At 51.0% G+C, this 19,995-nt stretch overlaps 1 protein-coding gene across 1 annotated transcript; it reads left to right on the forward strand.

Annotated features, from left to right (window-relative positions):
- Nucleotides 1-2,463: 2,463 nt before the first annotated feature.
- On the forward strand, nt 2,464-13,424 carry TMEM98 (transmembrane protein 98). The gene is made up of 7 exons (XM_032457716.1): nt 2,464-2,624; nt 4,671-4,851; nt 5,959-6,090; nt 7,061-7,094; nt 8,842-8,957; nt 11,229-11,288; nt 12,584-13,424. The coding sequence occupies exons 2-7, from the start codon at nt 4,721-4,723 to the stop codon at nt 12,789-12,791; spliced, it is 681 nt and encodes a 226-aa protein (XP_032313607.1). The 5' UTR covers nt 2,464-2,624; nt 4,671-4,720; the 3' UTR covers nt 12,792-13,424.
- Nucleotides 13,425-19,995: the final 6,571 nt, after the last annotated feature.

Here is a 19,995-nt window from a genome sequence, read left to right on the forward strand (position 1 = left end):
TCTGATCGTGGTTTCCCTGCTCCGGCTCCTACTCTTAACTGCCTACCAGATTGGGGTGAAGGATGCTTTTCTGTTGTCCCTCTGATGGCCCGGAGGTGGGTCAGGAGAGTTTAGTGAGGGTTACAGGCCGTGTGAGAAGCCTTTTTTTTTTGTGGCTGCCAGAGGGTATTTTTGCCCCTGACTGGTCCTGCCTGTCTGGAGGGAAGGGGCTGCTACCTAGAGCCATGGGTTGGGGGTGGAGGGGAAGGTAGGTGATCACCATCTGTCTGCTACATTCCTCTCCCACCTTGGTCTTTGGAGCTGCTTTTCAGGGAGTGTTCAGCTGCCCTGAGGGAATACGCATGAGCATCTCCGGTGCCTGATACCCAGCCCACCAGCCCTATTCCCATCTATTATTATTAGGACATAACACACCACTAAGTGCTACAGAGAGAAATTACCCGGGAGCTTCAAATGACACAGATGCAACTCTGCAGCAGACATCAGAAGGCAGAAACAAAACAAAGTGAAAGGATATCAAGATTGGACAGACTCAGTCTGAAGATCAGAGGAAGTGTATTTTTGAGGATGGGGTGCATGCAAAGTTGGGACAGAGTGGCTCCAGCTGTTGCAGCCACTGCCTGAGCCATGACAACCTGCCTTGTTCTGATACCTAGGTCACCGGAAGAGCTAACAGTTTCCTGGTCTGGGTGGTCTGGGCTTTGGTGCCAGGGCGTCTTGGGTTCCACTCCCTGCTCTATGATTTACAAGCAGAAAGAGCTCGGTAAGGTGCCTTACCCTTCTGAGTCTATTTCCTCCCCTGTAAACATAATCATACCATCTTTTCAGGGTTGGTGGGAAGATCAAATGAGATAAGGCATGTAAGATAACTAATCAGTGTCTGATACATAGTTGGTGATTAACAAGTGTTCACTCCCTGCCTGGGTGGAGCACCAGCTCATACCCACTGGCCAGGAACCAAGCCTCACCACAGTCAGAACCACTGTACACCTGCTGGCTTCTCCTCTCTGAGTCACTGGGTTCAGTCCTCAACTTCGGAACTCTTGCTATATAATTTGTTGTTCAGACTGAATAGGGGAGAGGCCATCTGTAGGGGTGTTTGAATTTTGGGGGGCAGTCTGGCAACTCTCCCTTTTATCTTTATTGGGGGAAACGCCCCTCGCATGCAGAGATGCAGGAAGGCAGGATCCACAGCACAAGCAGATGGGGCGACATCCTGCCCAGGACTCTGTGTCTGGAATAAGATAACGTAGAAGGGAGAGTCACAATTATTTCAGGGCAATGGAGCCCCTGTGGTGCCTGCCCATTTCCTAATCTGGGTCTTCCGTCTCCCGCTGATTCTGCGGGCACCCCGGGTCCTCTCAACACGACCCCTTTCCACGTGGGGCAATCAACCAGTTTCTATTGCTTGCAAGTAAGAGCACTGAGTACCAATGAGGTCTTTTCAGGTCAATCTGGGGAAACTTCAAGGGGCATTGGGATGACAGGAGTTGCTAGCATGACGGGACACAGCTGAATAGGAGAGGCACTGGCCCGACCTTAGTGCCACCCTGTCTTCCCTGCAGCTGGGTGGTGGTGGTTAACTGAGGCATCTGCACCCTCAGCTCCAGGCAGCAGCTGAGATACACACATAGCTGGGATGACCATCTAGGGTCCGTAGTCCTTCCAGACCATGCTCCTGATACTCTGGACTCTGGACGTCTCTGCTCAAATGGCCCCCAGCCTGCTTCCAGGGCTTATGTGGACCTCCCTCCTTCCAAGGCAGCCTGTCCTGAAGGAGGGCCAAGGGATGGCTGTTCGCAGGGAGGGGGCTGTGTCCCCATGAATGCACGGTGAGTCCCCTTTTGGTATGGGATGGAGTAGAGTTTGAACAGAAGGCACAGGACTGCCAACCGGTGTCCTGCATTTGTACTCTTGCCCGGCCAGGCAACTGGTACGGGTGGGCCTGCTGGTCACCGCCCAGTGTGGCTCAGGGGATCATAAGAGCTTTCACTGAGTCACCGTTTACCCTGGGCCCGGCACTCTTAAACGCACTGCCTGCATCATGGCATGAGACGGTACACTAACTCAGGATGCTTACAAGTCATAGCCCCCTTTCCAGAGGAAAGAACCAAGGTCCCGAGAAGTGAAATAAGTCGCCCGCAAGCGAGCGAGCGGCAGAGCCAGGATGTACAGCAGACAGCGCGCAGCGCGCAGCACAGACTCGCTCCCGGATCAGACAGACACACTGCAGGGACCAATGGTACTCCCAGCCCCCACCCCCCCGGACGGCCGGACCCTCCGGGGCCCCCTCCCCGCCTGGCCCCCGCGGGGGCGCGAGGACCGCCTGTCGGGTCGCTGAGCGACAGTCTCGCAGCTGCCCGGGCCTCCCCAGGCCCCAGCCCCCGGCCGGGCCCGGGGCCTGGCGGTGACGGCGGCGCCTGGCAGCGGGGGATTTGGATGCTCGGCCGGCGTCTCCCCCGCCCGCACCACCTCCGGGGGTTTGGCCGCGCCGGGACTTATCTCGGTTCCTTCCCGGCATGCCCCGCTCGCGGGCGGCCGCCAGTCCCGCGCCCGGACTTTGCCATCGCGGGGGGCCCGGCCGCGGGAGCGCCCCCGCCGACGTCCCGGAGCCGCAGCCTCAGGTGGGTGAGCCCGGCGCGCCGCGGAGCTCGGGACCGGGGCTCCGCGCGAGCCGCCCCGCCAGTCCCTTCCGAGCGGGACGCGCGTGGCGGGCGGGGGTGCGGGAGAGGAGGGGGAGGGCAGCCCCTGGGCCCGCGACTGGGGAGAGTCGGAGCTGCGCGCCCCGGAGCCATCGAGCCCCGCGTGGCGCGCGCCAGGGCGGGTTGGAGGGGGGGTGTCCCTGCCAATGTCCTGGGTGTGGGGTGGGTATTTGGGGTAGCCGCGCAGGGGGAAGGAGGTGGGGTCTTGGGTCTGTTGTATTCTTGTGGACTTAGAACCCGATAGAGAGAAACCGAAAAACTCATCCTGAAACACACACACAGAGGTGAGTACACAAAGGAAAAGGAAAACACACGAAGAAACACTCATACAGACGGATCACGGAGAGAGACAGCGACAGCTCACAGAAAGCTCATACACGCTCAGAGAAACACACCAGAAACGCACAGGAAGAGGGGAGACAAAGCGGGTGGTCTTGGAGGCCATGGGCAGGGGGAGGGGAAAGGAAACACCGAGAAAGCATGAGATGGGGGAGGGGGAAGGAAAGCCTAGAGAGGGAAAAATGAAGAGAAATCAGACAAGGAGGAAAGAAAAGGGGCTAAAGGAGGTAGCTCCTTAGGAGGGACAGTATAAAGAAACGCATCTAGAGAAACTGAGGCACTACACCCCTCCTCTCCCCCCCAAACACAATCAGATACAGAGATGAAAAAAGTAGATCCCAGCCTTCTCATCCTTGTGGGCAAGTGAGTCCACAAGCTGTGCTGTGAGACCTCTGAGAAGCCCTCCTTGGCACTTTGAGTCAGCGAAGTCCCCACCTTATCCACTTGGAAAACTCCTACTCATCCTTCAAAACCCAGCTCAAGCATCACCTGCCCTTTGAAGAAAGCTTTCCTAGAAAGTGTTGTGCAAGCACTGGTACTCCCATTTCTGTGTACTTCTGCATGTGGTACAGGCATTCTGAGTTGAAATGGTTTGTCTGCCTGCCCACCTTTCCCCCAGTTCCCCAAGTTTAGGGGGCCCATGTCTTCATTTATCTCCAATCTCCAGAATCCAGTCCTTGGTACATAGTCAATGGTTAATAAATACTGAATGATGCTCAGGAGCATTTAGACCCTCAAGACATGGAGCATAGAATTAAATTCAAATAGTGGAGTTGTACTTACTGTCCTGGAATCAGAGAGAATTCCAGGTCAAAGTGCCCTTTTTTGCAGGTGGAGAAATCAAAGCCCAGAGAGGAGAGGAGACTTGCTCAAAAAGACACAAGTGGGAGACCTGCAATGAAATAACATTGTGAATACATACTTCTCTGAGATGCCATTGTCCCTTCAGCCTATATGTTTAAAATAGGCATGAAAGACTCCCCAAAATGAAAGCAGGCAATAAATAGGCAAGGGAAACGTTAATACCAGTTGTAAGTTACCAGCATTGAAACTGGCAATCAAAACTTTCTCCAGAGTTTTTAGAATCCTCTTTCCTCCTTAGAAAGAATAGAGGAGGTGAATGTCCATCTCAGTTTGTGTGGATGGCTTTCTGCTTCCTGACTCCAAAAACTTGGATGAATTACTTAACCTCTGCGGACCTCCGTTTTCTCATCTGTAAAATGGGGAGACTGATACCTGCCCCATAGGATAATTAGAAGAGTAAACACGTACCAAGTGCCTGGCACAGAGTAGATCCTCAGTGAATACAGGCCTGCCCTTCTTCTTAGGTGGGTATTTGTTCATGTGCCTGGTGCAGAAAATAGTGCTAGTGAAAATGTTTCCTTTTGTCCTTGGTTGAAAAGGCCATCCTGGTCCAACGGGGGAGCAAATGCTTTTAGGGAAGGAAAATGCAAGTTTAGAGCATGACATAAAATGCGTTGTGATTCTGTTCGGGCCCTCAGGTCTCTGCAGGTGACTTGGGGGAGCCTAGCTGCCCTCCCCGTTAACCCACCAGCAGGTAAGACCCCCCCTGCCCCACTGTCTTTCACTGCTTCTTCACCAGGCTGTTCTCTCCTTGTGTCTTTCAAGCTTCAGCCCATGTGGGGGATTGACTGGGACTGAGGGAGCCACCTGGAAGCATGGAGACCGTGGTGATTGTTGCCATAGGTGTGCTGGCCACTATCTTTCTGGCCTCGTTTGCTGCGTTGGTGGTGGTTTGCAGGCAGCGCTACTGCCGGCCCCGAGACCTTCTGCAGCGCTATGATTCCAAGTGAGTGGTCCAGGGAGGGAAAGGAGGAGAGATGGGCTGTGCCCTGGGGCTCCGATGAAAGAAAAAAAGAAGTTTGGTGCTGGGCAACTCTTGTTCAGCTTTCTGTCTCTAAAATGGTACCCAAGGCTGTCCTCAGAGCTTAAGGATGTTCCTTAAGCCCTGCAGTGTCCTGAGCCACCTTGGACTCTGTCACTGAACGTGTTCACCTACCACAAATCTATCCCAGACCCGCCACCTCACTTAGCATTTGGACAAGCCAAGTCCCTTTCCAACCAAACTCATAGGAACAGAAATCTGAGGCCCCCACTCCAGCCACATATCTAAGCAAGGGACACTTAGTGCTGTGAAACCCCAGCCTAGGACCATCTCTCTGTGTGCACATATTTCCTCATGATGTTCTGCAGGTGAAACACAGTTTGCCAGCAAGATCCTATCAGCAGTTTAGGGATATTTTAATTGTTAGATCCTCAGGGACCCTGACCAGTAACCCTTAGTTCTTTTACCCCTTTTTTTGAATCCTATCAGCATCTCTGTTGAGTGGTTAATAATTAGTAAACGCACATTTATGTGATGCAGGAAAGCTCTGCTGTGGCATCTCATGTTTTCAAGAACCCTGTTGTAAAGAAGAAGGTGTTTTCACTTCTCCCACTTCCCTAGTATAACTGGGAAGGGGTGGGACTATGCGGGTGGACCAAGGGGGTTCCCAGGAGAGATTCTGCAGGACGTGTAGGGGGTTCAGGTAAGTTTGGCTAATTGGAACTTTAGCTTCTCCATAAAAGTTAGGCTTGAAGGAAAAGTTACAAACATATTGTCCGGAAGGAGCAGCCCGTCTAATACGTCTTTGTAATGATCATGGTTGTGGCCCTGCTCTTTCTCTTAGAGGCTCATCTTGTTCTGTGCCGCTTTTTTTGTCTTCGTGCCCCTGCCTCCTTGACTCACCGTCTCGCCATGTACCCTGCCCACACTGCATGTCACTAGGGTTAGGTTTGGATCAAGGCCAAGTCCCTGCTTTGACTAACTCACTCCTTGCATTCTTTTGGGGGGTATGTGAGCGTCAAGAAGGAGAGGGTCAGTGGTGGTCACCACTTACCTGGGCTTTCCCTCCAGGCCCATTGTGGACCTCATCGGCGCCATGGAGACCCAGTCCGAGCCCTCTGAGCTGGAGCTGGACGATGTTGTCATCACCAACCCCCACATCGAGGCCATTCTGGAGAATGAAGACTGGATTGAAGATGCCTCGTAAGGCCTTGGGGACCGTTTGCTTTCCTCCAGCCGCCTGAGGATGGTGCACCGGGCTGCTGGGTGTCCTCCCCTGGCTTCCCCTTGCCAGAGCCGTCGACTGAGTACCTAGGAGCACTGCTGCCCTTTCCTCTGCTGTCACGGGTGGTGGTGGGGACTTAGAAGATGACATGACACTGTTTGTCCTCACCCTCCCCATTTTGTAGACCTGAACACTGAGGCCCATAGATGTGTGGCAGAATTGTTATAAAGTCACCCTGAGGTGTTGGATTCTCTTGGAGGCACCCGTGAATTTGACCCTCAGGCTCCTTGGGGATCCCTCTAGCCACCACAAGACATTGTGGGTTGAGAAGTGTGTACCGCCCCCTTCCCTTTGGCTCAGCCATCCATCTACTGGGCAGGTGTTTACTAATGTGATGTGAGGGCACTGGGCCCGGCACTGCAGCTATTAAGCTGGTGGTGGAGACAGAATTCTACTAAATGCCGTATTTCAGAAATGATCGGGGGTCTGTGCATGGTGCCGTGGGCACACACAGAGGAGGCAGTGTCTGGAGTTGCCTGGGGTCCGGAGGTAGGGGTGGAATTCATGAAGACTCTCCCAAAGTGGTGCCTCTCGATGTGGGTTTTGAAAGATGAGTTCACCAGGCTGAGCAAACAGGGAAGAAGTCCCTGGGTGGAGGGGGGGAGTGGCCTCAGAAGCTCAGAGTTACGAGAGAGCATGACCTGATGGGTGGGGAGTCGTACCACCTGGAAGCGCAGGGTGGGTGTGGGAGCGGAAGGGAAAGAGAGGTGAGGGAAGGTGCTTCCCGGGTTAGCTCTGGGGCTTGCTCACTGTGTCACTGAGGCCTTCCTGCTCTCAGGGGGCGTCCAGCTGCGCCCACAGGTCAGAGCTGGTTGAGGCCGGAGGTGGTAGCTGGAGGGAGGTGGGTCTCTCTGGAGAAGCGCTTACAAATTCTTCTTGTCTCCCCAGGGGTCTCATGTCCCACTGCATTGCCATCTTGAAGGTAATACTCTCCAATTTCCCCTTGAGGATAAGGGGGTGGTCACCAGAGCACCCTGTGCACAGACTCTCCGAGCGGGAGGGACTTTGGGAAGAGCCCTGCACGGGAGGCCTTTTGCAACGTGCGCGACACCTGGCGTGTCTCCTCTTCACTTCCGCCCCCGCCTGGATGGTCTGTCCTGCTTTACAATTCTTGAGACCCTTTCAAAGGCTTGATTCCACCTGGTCCTCATAATAGAGCGGTCTGCGGGAAAGATACCATAGGCTGTCACTAAGCACTCTGTCCCTGACTGCCGAGAAAGCTGTGCCCCCGAGACCGAGCAGCTGCTGAGGAGGAAACGGGGCTTCCCGGCTTCTCCCGGGCACTTTCTCTCATTCACAGAGAGCTCAGCCCTCTACAGGGAGCTGAGTTCTGTCTTGGGGCTTCTCCAATTGCTAGAAAGTTCCTCACTGGCCCTCCTGGGCTGTGACGGTAGTCAGCCAAACAAGACAGTCAGTGTTAAAAAAATCCAAACCGTGAGTATTTCAACTTGAAGGCAGACTTTTTTCTTTTAATACCCGCAGCCTCCAGACCTGGGTGGAAAGTTGGATCTGGTTTGCATTGTGGGTAATTTTTAGAGTCTGGGGTAATTTTTATGGTTTCAACGTGTTTTTCAGTTCGTGCCTCATACTCTCCTCCTTGATAGGATAATAATAATACTATGGGAATATTTGGCCAGTGGCAAATAGTGTTCATTTCGGTAACCTGGGAAACTACACATTTCTCTGTCTAGTAATTATTCAAGATTTCAGAAAAGACAGCTTTATCTTTTCTTTGGTGTCATTCAGTGCAAGATATTAAAAAGTCTCTCATCCCCCCTTCCTTCAGCCATCTCTCTTGGGGGACAAAGAAGTGCCTAGTAGGACATTGTTGTCCTAGGGTCCAGGCTTATTACTGAATTCCAAGAAGCTCTTTATCCATAGATATGGTCATAGGTGGCGCTAGATGGTTCTGAGCAATAATGCCGTATTACATCTCCCTTCTTCCATCCAGGATGTGCCCTGGTTCTGGGTTTTGTCCCCTGCCCTTGCCTCTTAAAGGAACAGGATGAATGACAGCTGAGTTACGGGATGGCTTATTGTACTGAAGTCAGTGGTCCATCCTGAGATGCTCAGATCAAAGGAGAGGCTCTTACCTTCCTCTTGGGATCTCAAGGCCATTTTGCTTGGCCACCTGCCCTTGAATCTGTGTGGTGAGGCCTTGAGGGAAGGGCCTGGGACATGCTAAAATGTCACCTTAGAAAATTGTTGAAATAAGTTCCACTTTGGGAAGATGTGCTTAAAGGAACGGTTGCCTTTGTCTGGCCATGTTTCTGAGGGTGCCTCTGGAGATCTTTATCATTTTGGAAGGACTAAGCCAGGAGGTGAAGGAATCAAAAGAGAAACGGGTTTTTCCCCTTAAGGGAGAAGGTGAAATTCGAGCACATGATTTTTCTTAGACAGATTATTTCAGCTTAGACTTCTCTAAGCCGAAACCCTGACCCTGATCTGAGGTTCCGACCCCTCCCGCCTCGCCGGCCATGTTCTTGGATTTGCCTCTTCCACTCCATTTCCTCTCATCCCTGTGTACTTTCCACTTCAGTCTGTCTGTGAGGTTAGGGGGCCCAGCTGTGGGATGGGGAGGTCCGTGTTTGTCTTTGTGGGGGCGGCAGGACCCTCAGGGGAGTGAGGTCCCCATCACCCCATCACCTCTCTCCTTCCTGCTGTATTAGATCTGTCACACCCTGACAGAAAAACTTGTTGCCATGACCATGGGCTCAGGGGCCAAGATGAAGACCTCAGCCAGCGTTAGTGACATCATCGTGGTGGCCAAGCGGATCAGCCCCAGGTGAGCCTCGGGGCCACAAGGTCCCCACACTCCACGGAGAGGGGAGGGGCCGGAAGCTGAGGTGGTGGCAGGGCCAGGCTCTCCTAAGAAGCTACGTGGGCAACTTCAGGGGTTTATGTCCCACCCATTTCCAGAGCACCCAGGAGAGTTTAGACTCCCCTCACCTCCAGCGTGCCCCCTCCCATAGGCTTTTTGGGAATTTCCAGCAAATGACTAGTGCTGACTGTCTCCTGCTTCCCCAGTCTTGTGCCAGCTGGGGCTGCTCGCCTTCCCTTTGCCACACCTCTGCCTGGGCTCCGGGCCAGCCAGCACATCACCCACTGGTGCCCATATCTGTGTGTGCAGTGACCGCCTGGCCATTACCCGTCCCAGCCCTTATCTGAACAGGAGATCAGCTCCTTGTCTCTGCTGCTCTGGCAGCCTCCAGGACTGGGTGGGAGGTGGAGATGGTTCAGATCTCCCAAATTCCAGGCTGTCTGCAGTCTCGTGTAGGAGGCCACCAGCGGGATTGCAGTCAACAGCTCCACCCCCTCATTTGAGCTCTTTTTGTGTGTGCATGAAGGAAATAAAGCCTTTTTTCTTAGAGGGAAGGGTGGTACTAAGTTTGTGCTGCCATCTGGTGGCTGGTATGTGGATGTGCCTGAGCCTGGGGTTGTTCCCAGTTCAGAACGTTTTCTTTATCAGCCATGGAGTTTCCAGGGGTCCTTGTCTCCACTGGTAGATCACGAGGACCAGCCGTCTGTGGGAAAATGACAGTTGGTGCCCTTGAACTCTGTCCAGGGAGTTCAGTGAGTTGAGAAAGCAGGAGGGAGATAATCCAGAACAGTTCTTGGCTTCCTCTGGAGCTGTCCGGGTGGGTACCTGCCTCGGTGGGCCCCTGTCCTGGGGACCCGCCACCCCAGGCTCCGGGCAAGCCCTGGACACTCCTTGGGCCACCTGTGACCGGCAGAGCCTGCGTGGCTTATATCTGCTGGACCCTCCTCATGCTTCCTGTCACTTCTAAGAGCCACCGCAGGGGCCAGGCACATCACGAGACCCCTGCTTATAAGACAGCATTGCTGGGAAGGGTCGTAGGGGGAGAGAGATGGAGAGATCTGAGTCCGAGTGAAGTCCTGGGTGGTCAGGATTAGCAGTGGTGCTGGAGCGAGGCTGAGGCGTCACCCAGAGAGCGGACCTGACCTGGTGCTCACTGGCCGGTCCTGCAGAGCACCTCGGACTGCCTCCAGAATGATCTCTGCCATCAGTCAATCAGGGTCCCTGCTTGGTCTTTTTGCCCTCACCCTTCTTTCTCCTTCTGGCCATTTTTTTTTGTCCCCATTGCTATTCTTGCTCCGTTTGTTCCATATAGCGTGTTGAAAGCATATTAGTCTCAAGGAGAGCGGCTTCAGCTGCGCGGCAGAGGGAGGGGCCGGCTGAGACAGGTGCTGAGGGTGACCGTGGTCCTGCTGTTCCTCACAGCCCCTCAGCCCCAAGACAAGGATGCTTAAGGGCATCTGCTTTCAAGCCCTTTTGGAAATCAAACAATACATCATTAGTTTTTGCTTCTTTATCAAGTGATCCAGGAGCAAAGATTTGGATGAAAACCTTAAACCATGCAAATGAGAATAAATAGTAGTTCCTTTCTGAATTTGATTAAAGGAAAGTTAACCATGAATTGTACCAGGTGCTAAGAGAAATCCAATGGGAGCAGTTTGAACCTGAGTTAAACTTGGAGGTTTTTTTAGTGTTCTAGGTAACTACCTTTAACCATGGGGTTTTAAAAAAAATATATAAAAGTAGTAAGTACTTGTAAAAGTTAAAACATTGCAGAAATTGAGTGTCTGAAAAGTGAAGGACCCCCTAATTCTACCCCAATCCCAATTCCTGGAGGCAGCCACCACTGAATGGTGAGTAGTCTTCTAGATTTTGCCCTCTGGCATTTCATAGCTTTTGTTTATTCATTTTTGAGCATTTGAGATCGATCAGACTTTATATATTGTTTGGCAGTTTGCCTTTTTAATGTAATAGTCTGTCTTGAATGTCATTCCGGATGTGTGAACTTGTATTTTGTAAACCACTAGACTGAAAAAAAAAAAACACAGAAAAAAAAAATTCTATCCCCTGAACTTGAAGCCTTTCTGTCTAAGTCTCTGCCCGAGAATGCAGTTAGAGAAAAAGTCACTAAAGATTGGGTCTTGACTATCAAAAGACAGGACTCCGGATAAGGAGAGGAAGGAGGGAAAAGGGGCCACGAGAAAAGCGAAATACTGAGAGCCTTTTGCCTCCCCGCAGGGTGGACGATGTTGTGAAATCAATGTACCCGCCGTTGGACCCGAAGCTCCTGGACGCGCGGTGAGAGGGCGAGGAGGGCTTGTGGGCCCCTGCAAACCGGAGGCTCCCCGTTTTCTCAGATCTGTGGGGTGGGCTGTCGGGCTGTTGAGGAGAGGGCTGCTTTGGTGGCTTCCTGAGGCTTCCCGTGCTTTGGGCACCATCCCCTTCAGTGTGAATGGTCAGCCAGCCAGTGAGCCAAGCCTGGCTGGGTGCTGGAGGCCAGTGCTCTTCCTGGAACCCCGGAGAAGGAAGAGCCAGGCTTAGATTTTGAATTTCTATGATTAAACACCCAGCCAGGCTGCGTGATATCTGCACCTTCCCTCCGTCCCATTTCCCCCCATTGCTCTCCCTGCTCTCCGGACCTGGGGAGCAGACCCGCCTCAGCCGTCAGTGCCACCCAGTGGTGGGCGGGGCCACGAGGACGGAGGTGACGGGTCAGCTCAAGCTGCACTGCCCTTCCACAGGACACACCCAGGAGCCCCTCGCTTGTGATCCTCCCCTAAGACACGAGCCTACTCAGGCTTCTGAAATTATGTTCCTTTACCAGGTGCAAACCCAGTATAAAAAAAAAAAGGTTCTTTTGTCTCTCGGATGGATACGACCGTTTCACAGACCCTTAGAGTGATAATTGCCGGATATACGTGGTCACCGCCGTTGGGCTCGTCTCTCTGCCCCGCTCCTGGTGCTGCCCGGCCGTGCCCGTGGGCTTCTCACCTGTGATACATTCGCAGATGCGTTGTGCACATTCACTCACTATACGCAAGATATTCTGCAGTGAATCTTTCAACACTGAAACAAACAAAACAACAAAAAACCTCCTAGTCAATTTGTTTGCAGTTACATTTCTTTTTTAGAGTGCGGTCAACCAACCCTGGGCCTTACTGATTCAGAGTCAGTAAGTGATGCTCAGAGTAGGGGTATGGGTATCCTGTCTTCAAGTGGCCAGCGGTCGGAATGGGCTTATCCAATGGACTAGGTCCGAACTGTCCCACAAAGCATGCTCTGGGCGGCGTTAGTGAATGTGCTGCAGACAGTGGGCTCACAGGCTTGTCAGTTAGTGAGACTCAGAGTATCAAATTCTCCCCTTAGAGCTTTATCCCGTGCACCACCTGAGAAGGGCTTCGGTTACCCTTGTTTAACCCAGACTTTCCCAAAATTATTTGAGCGTGGAAGCATCTTTAAATGACACACAGCAACCTCTGAGGGAAGGGACTCCAGCTTGGGGAACTTAGTCTAGATTCTTCCCCTTTGAGCTTTGCTGCCAAGTCCCTTATATCCTAGGGAACCTGACCCTGTTCTGTTGTTTTCTTTTCTAGGACAACTGCCCTGCTCCTGTCTGTCAGTCATCTGGTGCTGGTGACCAGGAATGCCTGCCACCTGACTGGGGGCCTGGACTGGATTGACCAGTCACTGTCGGCCGCTGAGGAGCACTTGGAAGTCCTTCGAGAAGCAGCCCTGGCTTCTGAGCCAGATAAAGGCCTCCCTGGCCCTGAAGGCTTCCTGCAGGAGCAGTCGGCCATTTAGTGCCTTCTGGCCACGCAGCCGGTCGCCAGGGCTGGCGTGCTGCCACTGCCGGGTGGCTCAGCCGCGCCCTCCACTTTCCCCTGTAGAGTTAGTTGTCCTCCAGACGTGTGTGTGTTTATCGAAGCAGGAGGGCCCCGTCTGTCGGTGCCTCTGTTGTAGTTGCGAAGGGTGGCTGGTGAGGGGCAGTGTGACGCTGCATTTCCGGGAGGTGACAGTCACCGTCTGTGCAGTAGCGCTTTGGAGACTGGAGGGCCTTAAGCTTTATTTAGCTCACCTAGTGTTTTCAGGAAAATTGAGCCACCATCTGAGAATCAGGAGGTTTCACATTAAAATCAGAATTTCTGGCTTCTCTCGAACAATCAGACGAGGAGGCAACTCTCATCTGCATTTTCCAAAGAGGACAATCAGTGGGAACTAAGGGGTTGCCTCTCTTGATGACACGTGTACTCTCTCACTTGGCCTGTTTCACTTATTTTTTATTATCTGCCTGGTCCCTGAGGCATCTGAGTTCCTCCTTCCCTTTACAGGTTTGGGTTTGAAGGTGAGCAGTGTAGAGGATCCCCGTTTTATCATTATGCCTGCAATTTTACCTAGCCACCACTAGGTGGAGAGTAAACGTATACTTAGTTTTCCCTCAGGTGTGTCGTTACTGAGTCAAAATCAAATGCGTGATGGATGGGGGGACACAGTTCTCTGAGAACTGAGGATGGAAGGAGACAGCCTGAGAATCCTGAGGGTGCCTTGTGTGTGTGACTCCAAATGAGATATTCAGAGACCCCTCACGGTTCAGGCAGAGGTGAAGATACGACCGTGAGGTAGTTCCCACACTGGCAATGACTTCCATGATGGGTGGGTCCCCTTTCTTTTGATATCTGTTTGTTTGGCAAATATTGAAAGAAGAGGGGCATTTTTATGACTTGAGACGTTTGTGGGACCTAGAATCACCATCCCATAACCCAGACGTGCATCCGAATCCCATAATTTCTACCACAAGCATATAGGAACCCCTGAAGTACTTGGCTTCCTCTCAGGATCTCAGCGCCAACCTCACTCTTGGGAGAGGGACCTGACTTGGGGGCTGCTTTGGTTTTATCCCATACTGTTAAGCATGTTCGGAGCATGTTAAGCATGTCTGTTCCCATTTCATTTTCTGTACCCTAACTCAAGTCGGCAGATACCTCAGCCTCAGTCTAGAGAATCAGGAACTCATATTCCCAAGTCTAAAATCAGGACCTGGTTTGTCATGAGATGTGTCATCTGCTCAATTTCATTCTCTCCTGGAAAGCAGGGTGCTCTGACCAGCACAGTGTACACCAATTCCCACCTGGGGAGATGGAGTCAGGAGAGGGAATTGGGCTGGGGCTCAACTCTCTGGGAAGATGGAGGGATTCCTGATTACCGGGGACACCTTATTGGACTGTCCACTCCCATCAACCTTCAACACATGCTAGGGAACTTCCCGGTCCTGCTGGTGAGCTGTGAATGGGAAATGTCCTCGGAGTCACTTTGACTTTTCTGTGGTCTCCACCAGTAGACGTCCATAGGCCTCCTGCTTTTGTCTTTTCCCCTCCCTTCCAATACCTGCTTTCATAACCAGACTGGAAACCACCATGCTAGGGTTGCTGTGGCTGCCACAGTTGTAAATGTCCTTGTATTTTAATCTGGACCAGAGCCCTAAGCCAAATAGAGGCAGCCTTGAATTGGCCTCTCAAATACTGTCCATGAATGTGGGGTTAGGGATGGAGAAGACCCCAGCACCCCTGAAGTGACGCCCATTGTCACTTACCACTCCTGAGCCCTGGCCAGCCCTGGTGCACTGAGATGCTGCCTGAGGCACCTGCTTCCTGAAGCCCTGAGACGCTGCCCTTGTAACTTCAAGGAGAGGTTTCTGAAGACCTCGGAAGCATCTGCTAGCCTGCAGGATCTCTGATTCCACTGCTGTGTTGTTTTTCTTTTGTCTCCAGTGCAGGACAAGCAAGAGTCCTCTGGATAAGTCTGGGGTACCAAGGCTGATGGTTGAGGTGGAAGCACCGTTCTTGGGGTGGGAGGAGACCCCACTCTTTTAGCCCTTGAGTTGGCTGAACTTGCCTCCTCACCTGGGAGGGGCTGGTGGCTGAGCACTGGGGATCCCGCCAGGTGTGGTTTCCCAGAGGATGGGCACATCCCACATCCCTGGTTCACTAGTGTCTGTGTACATGGTCATAGATCTTCCCTTCCAAGACTCCCACTGGCTCCTACCCTGGAGGAAGAGCTTCCGACTCACATTCTGAATGGAGAAGGATTTAGGGATAGGAATTGAGTGTGAAAAGAGCAAGCTCTTTGAAGTCAGACAGAATTAGGTTCGAATTTGGGCTCAAGTCATGGATTGTGTGAGCTTGGACAGGTTTCTTAATCTCTCTGGTTCTCAGCTCTCTCACCTGTAAAATCAAAGCTACTGCCTCACCGAGTTGGTATGTCAATCGAAGAAGCCATGTATGCAAAGTACGCAGTTGTGTGCCTGGTACTGATAAGCCAATGTTAACCCTTCTGCCCCTAAAGCCTCCTCTGCCTTGATGCAGCTGACCCAGATAGTGTCACCCCAGGTACCAGGGATCTGTCCAAGCAGGGGCTGTGGAACCAAGTAGCCAAAATTCTGGAATCACCGCAGCCAGGAGAATGGCCCAGCCCTTTCCCTGCCCTACCCCAAATGCGTTCACAACAGGAAGGCAATCAAAGCTCTTAGCCTTTTATCGGCGTTCCCAGGGTTGACTGCCCAAGCTCACATTCCTGTAGAGTGTGCCCGGAGCCTCCTCCAGCTTGTGAAATCTCCCAGATGGAACACGTGTTCCTGGCATCCAGCTTACCGTGGTGCTTACCCTGACCGCCTCATTCCAGGAGTTCCTTCTCTGCAGAGACCCTTTCCACTCTGTGTGGCCACATGAGTCTGATCTTTAGAAAACGACTTACAGTTCAAAGCCCCTGAGTTGCCTTAGGACCTTGGATGTTTGGGGAAGGTGTCAAATGAAGAGTTTCCATCTATTTCCTCCTTCACTCCCTCTCTCTTCCCCTCCCTCCCTTCTCCTCTCCTCCCTCCTCCCCTCCCTCCCACAAGCAAGAGTTTTTTACTTACTCTGGAGGAAGCCTTGAGCTAGGTGCTGGGGATTTGGAACAAAAGCCCCAGCCCCTGTCCTTAGAAGCAGGGGCGAGTGAGCTTGAGGTCGAACCATGACTGGCCAGTGCAGTGAGGAAGGGATGCATAGCCGGGGGCCATGGGGACACAGAGCAGGGAAGAGGTGGGGTCGAGATAGAGAAGAAACCTGGGGAGAACGGATGTCTGTGTGGGGACGTGACAGAGGGTCAGAGAGCTGTTCTGGGCAGACCAGACCATGTGGGAAATGTCCAGGGCCAAGAGAGCATGACCCACTTGAGAAATGCGGGTGACTGGGGAGGGCTGGAGTGTGGAATGTAGGAGTGGGTTTGGATCATAGAGGATCTTATAGGTTATATTAGGGGGTTGAAGCTTTATCCTGAGCATAATGGGGACCATAGAAGGGCTTTAACTGGGGAGTGGCTTGGCTAGATTTGCGATTTAGAAAGACAGTCATTGACTTCCTACCCTATGGCGTTAGACCCATAAAGGTGCCTGATGCCACACAGTGCAGATTTCCTCCTGAGTCTAAAGCCAGGGTGGGCAACTGGTCAGGAATGGAGGAAGAGAGGGGCTTGGTGTCAGGACAGGAAGTGCCGGGTAATAATGTGGCTGTGCTGGGTCTGCTTCTGGTCGGTTCTTACAGCGTCTCTGTGTCAGAAATGCTGATGAGCAGTTTTGAGAATTTGCAACCTGAGTCCTTTCTGTTCCATTCTGCCTGCATTTTTTTTTTATCATCCCCATTTCACAGATAAGGAAACCAAAGCCTAGAGAGATGAATGATGGCACTGGTGTTATTAAGCATCAGAGAAGGACCGTCAACTCCCCGCCTTGTGTTCTGAACCACCACTCCTGCCTGCCTGCGTGCGGAGGGTGGGGAAATCCACAATAGGAAGGAAAGAGCAGATACCAGACTCATTCTATTCTCTTCTAGTTCAAATATTTTTTTCATTAAAAAGATGGCGATCGTGACCCATAAATTAATTTCATGGCCCACTAATTGGTTACAACCCACAGGATGAGAGAACATAGGCATTAAAACGAGGGCTCGGGCATGGGCGAGGCAGTCTCTCTCCATTCAAAATGAATTAATTTTATCCTTTTTAAGTAAAACATGCATTTACCAGAATAGCGGTAAAAAAAATTTATGGTCCAAAATGGGATAATTAATTTATTACATGATTGATTAGTTCAAGAGTCATCTGTTGAGCATCTACACTGGATGAAACCCTGGGATCCAGGAATGAATAAAAATGGAATGTGTCTCTTGAGGTGCATATAATCTAAGGTGGAAAGAAACCCATAAAGAGTCAATTTCAGTGTGACTGGGTAAGCACTGGGTAAGGGAGGGTGTGTGTACAGAGAGCACAGGGCAGGGGCACCAAACCCAGCTCATGAATTTCCCAGAAGGTGATGCCGTCTCAGAAGAATGAAGGAGGAGGAGGTGTTGGCTGGAAGAAGATTGTGTGGGGTAGCGGAAGGTGGAGCTGGAGGAGGGCAGAGTCTCTGTGCAGCCGGCGTTCCATGCTGGGCTCAGAGAATTAGTGCTGGATGTGTCTGAGGGGAGGTGGGGTGTGGTGGGAGACGATGGAGGAGGACGGTGAGGACTGGAGTCTGGGCTTTTCCTTGAGGTAGTAGGGAGCTATTGAAAGTTGAAAAAGCTCTTATTTTCTCTTGGAAAACAATCAGATGCTCTCTGCCCCATTATCTGCCTTTAGTGTTATGGGAACTTCACAGGGGAACCGCGGTTTAGAGTTGTGTTAATTTGCGTTTCTCCGACTGCTGGTGAAGTTAAAAGATTTTTCATGTGTTTATTAGCTATTCATACTTATTCATGTCCTTTGTCCATTTTTCTTCTGGGATTTTAATATTTTTCTTATCGATCTCAGTGAGCTCTTTATATATTAAGGATAACAACACTTTGTCATATTTATTGCACATACTTTCCCCAGCTGTGTCATTTGCCTTTTAGTTTTGTTTAGAATGGTTTATGACATCCAGAAGTCTTAAATTTGGTGCAGTCGAATGTATTGATTTTTCCTTCCCTTAGTGATTTCTTCCATTGCTTTTATGCTTAGAAAATCCTCTCTCATCCAGAGAGCAAATAAATATCGTTGAAATGCTTGAAGTAGTAAAGTACCATGGGTGAGTGATTAATAATAATATTCACAGGTTAGATGTAATGGTCAAACAGAAAAATAAACTGGGCTAGAAGAAGTCAAACTTTCCCTTATTCACCCCAAACCCAGCTCAGAGTTAAAGGTGGGAACAGTCAGGGATTAAAGAGATGGGTGAGGGTGATGAGGAGGGGCAGGGAGACTCTGGAAGGACCAGTAGGAGGTGGTCAGGCAGATGGGGTGGGTCAGAAAAGCACGGAGAGGAAGCTATGTGTTCCCGGGTTAGGGATGAAGCTGTGTGGTTAGAATCTTAGATGAGAAGCAGCAGTGATTGGAGAAGAGGTTGGGAAGGGAATCAGGGAAAGCCAAGCAGGGTCCATAAATCATGCTTACTTTATTCTGAGAACAAAGGAAAGCCACTGAAGATATAACCTCAATAATTCTTGGTACCTCCTGGAGCCATTCTCTGCCCAGAGTTTCATTTGAGTGGGCACAGTCTGGCAGCCAAAAGTAACTAAAAAGGAAGACTGGAGAAAAGGTTCCATTGACAATGGTGCTCATCTGAACTCCCTTAGAGAACAGCCTCTCTTCATCTGGACCAGATGGTGGAGAGCTAACGGCATCGCTCATCCTTCTTTTATCCTCTCTTCCCTGTTGCTAGCAAAGAGTATGGCTTTGGAGGGAGTCAGACCTGGATTTGGATCCTGACTCTGCCTCTCCTTGGCCATCTCCTTTCCCACCCATCTGACCACTTTCCTTGTGCAAATTCCATCGGACACGTGCTATGCTATGGGCTAAGCATCATCTAAATGGTGGGGGGTGGGGTGGGGTATAAGGCAGAGATAAACCACACAATTTCTGCCTTCATGGGATTATAGACTAGTGAGGAAAAGGTATCAAGCAAATGATTGCTTAAATAAATGGAAAATGAAAAGTTTTTAAAGTATGTTAAGAAGAGAGAAAAAATCTCATGAAAGATGATAAAGGAAACTGATCTTTCTAGATGTGGAAGAAGGTGTCCATTAAAAGGGATCTATGATCTGAAGAATCAGTGGGAGTTCAGAGATGGAGGACTGGAGACACAAAAACAGTCCATGCAAAGGTCCTTCTGCAGAAGGACAAGAACTGAGACAAGGCCAGTGGGATCGATGAGGAGAAGGTGAGGAAGACACAGGGGACAATGAGGCAGGAGGTCAAACCATGCCAGACTATGTTGCGTAGGACATTGTTTTTTATCTGAAGAGTGATGTGAATCCATTCAAATGGTTTATTCAAAGCTGGTGAGGCTGGAGAAGCCTGGAGGTAGAGACATGAGCACACCTGTATTTTGAAAAGGTTTTTATGGCTTCTTTGTGGAGAACCAGTTGGAGGGAGCCAGACTGGATAGGAGACCCAGTGCTATTGCATTAATCAAGGCAAGAGAAGATGGTAGCTTTGTCTAGGCAGAAAGAGGGAGATGGAAGTTAGGGGAGTGGCTACGTTGGAGAGATATTTAGGAAGTAAAAGAAATTGGACTCTAGGTGGATTGGATATGGGACAGTGATATAACATGATGAGGTGTCCAGAAAGACACCTTGGTTTCAGGTTTGCACACCTACATGGCGATGACAGTTTGGGAATAGGGCTTGCTGGTATAGGAAACCCCAGAAGAGGATCACGTTCAGGGAAGAGGTTGAAACCATCTGCTCTGGATTTGAAAAGTAGGAGGTGCATTTGAGATATCTGAGTTGAGTTCGATCTAATGGTTGAATCTCAGAGAAGACTGGGCTGGAGATTTTTCATAGGTCTTTACTATGAGAGTCATGGCTACTGGTGCGATGCTAGTGAAAGGTACAGAGTGAAAATAGAAAGAGAACCATAAGGCACCTGAGCATCTAACATGATCCTGGGCCAGTCTAAGGCTGTTGTTGAGTTATTTTGATGGTTAAGTAAAATACCATCTGCCCAGTGCCTGGCACAT

The sequence above is a fragment of the Camelus ferus genome, chromosome 16, assembly GCF_009834535.1.
Source record: "Camelus ferus isolate YT-003-E chromosome 16, BCGSAC_Cfer_1.0, whole genome shotgun sequence".
NCBI classification, from domain to species: Eukaryota; Metazoa; Chordata; class Mammalia; order Artiodactyla; family Camelidae; genus Camelus; species Camelus ferus.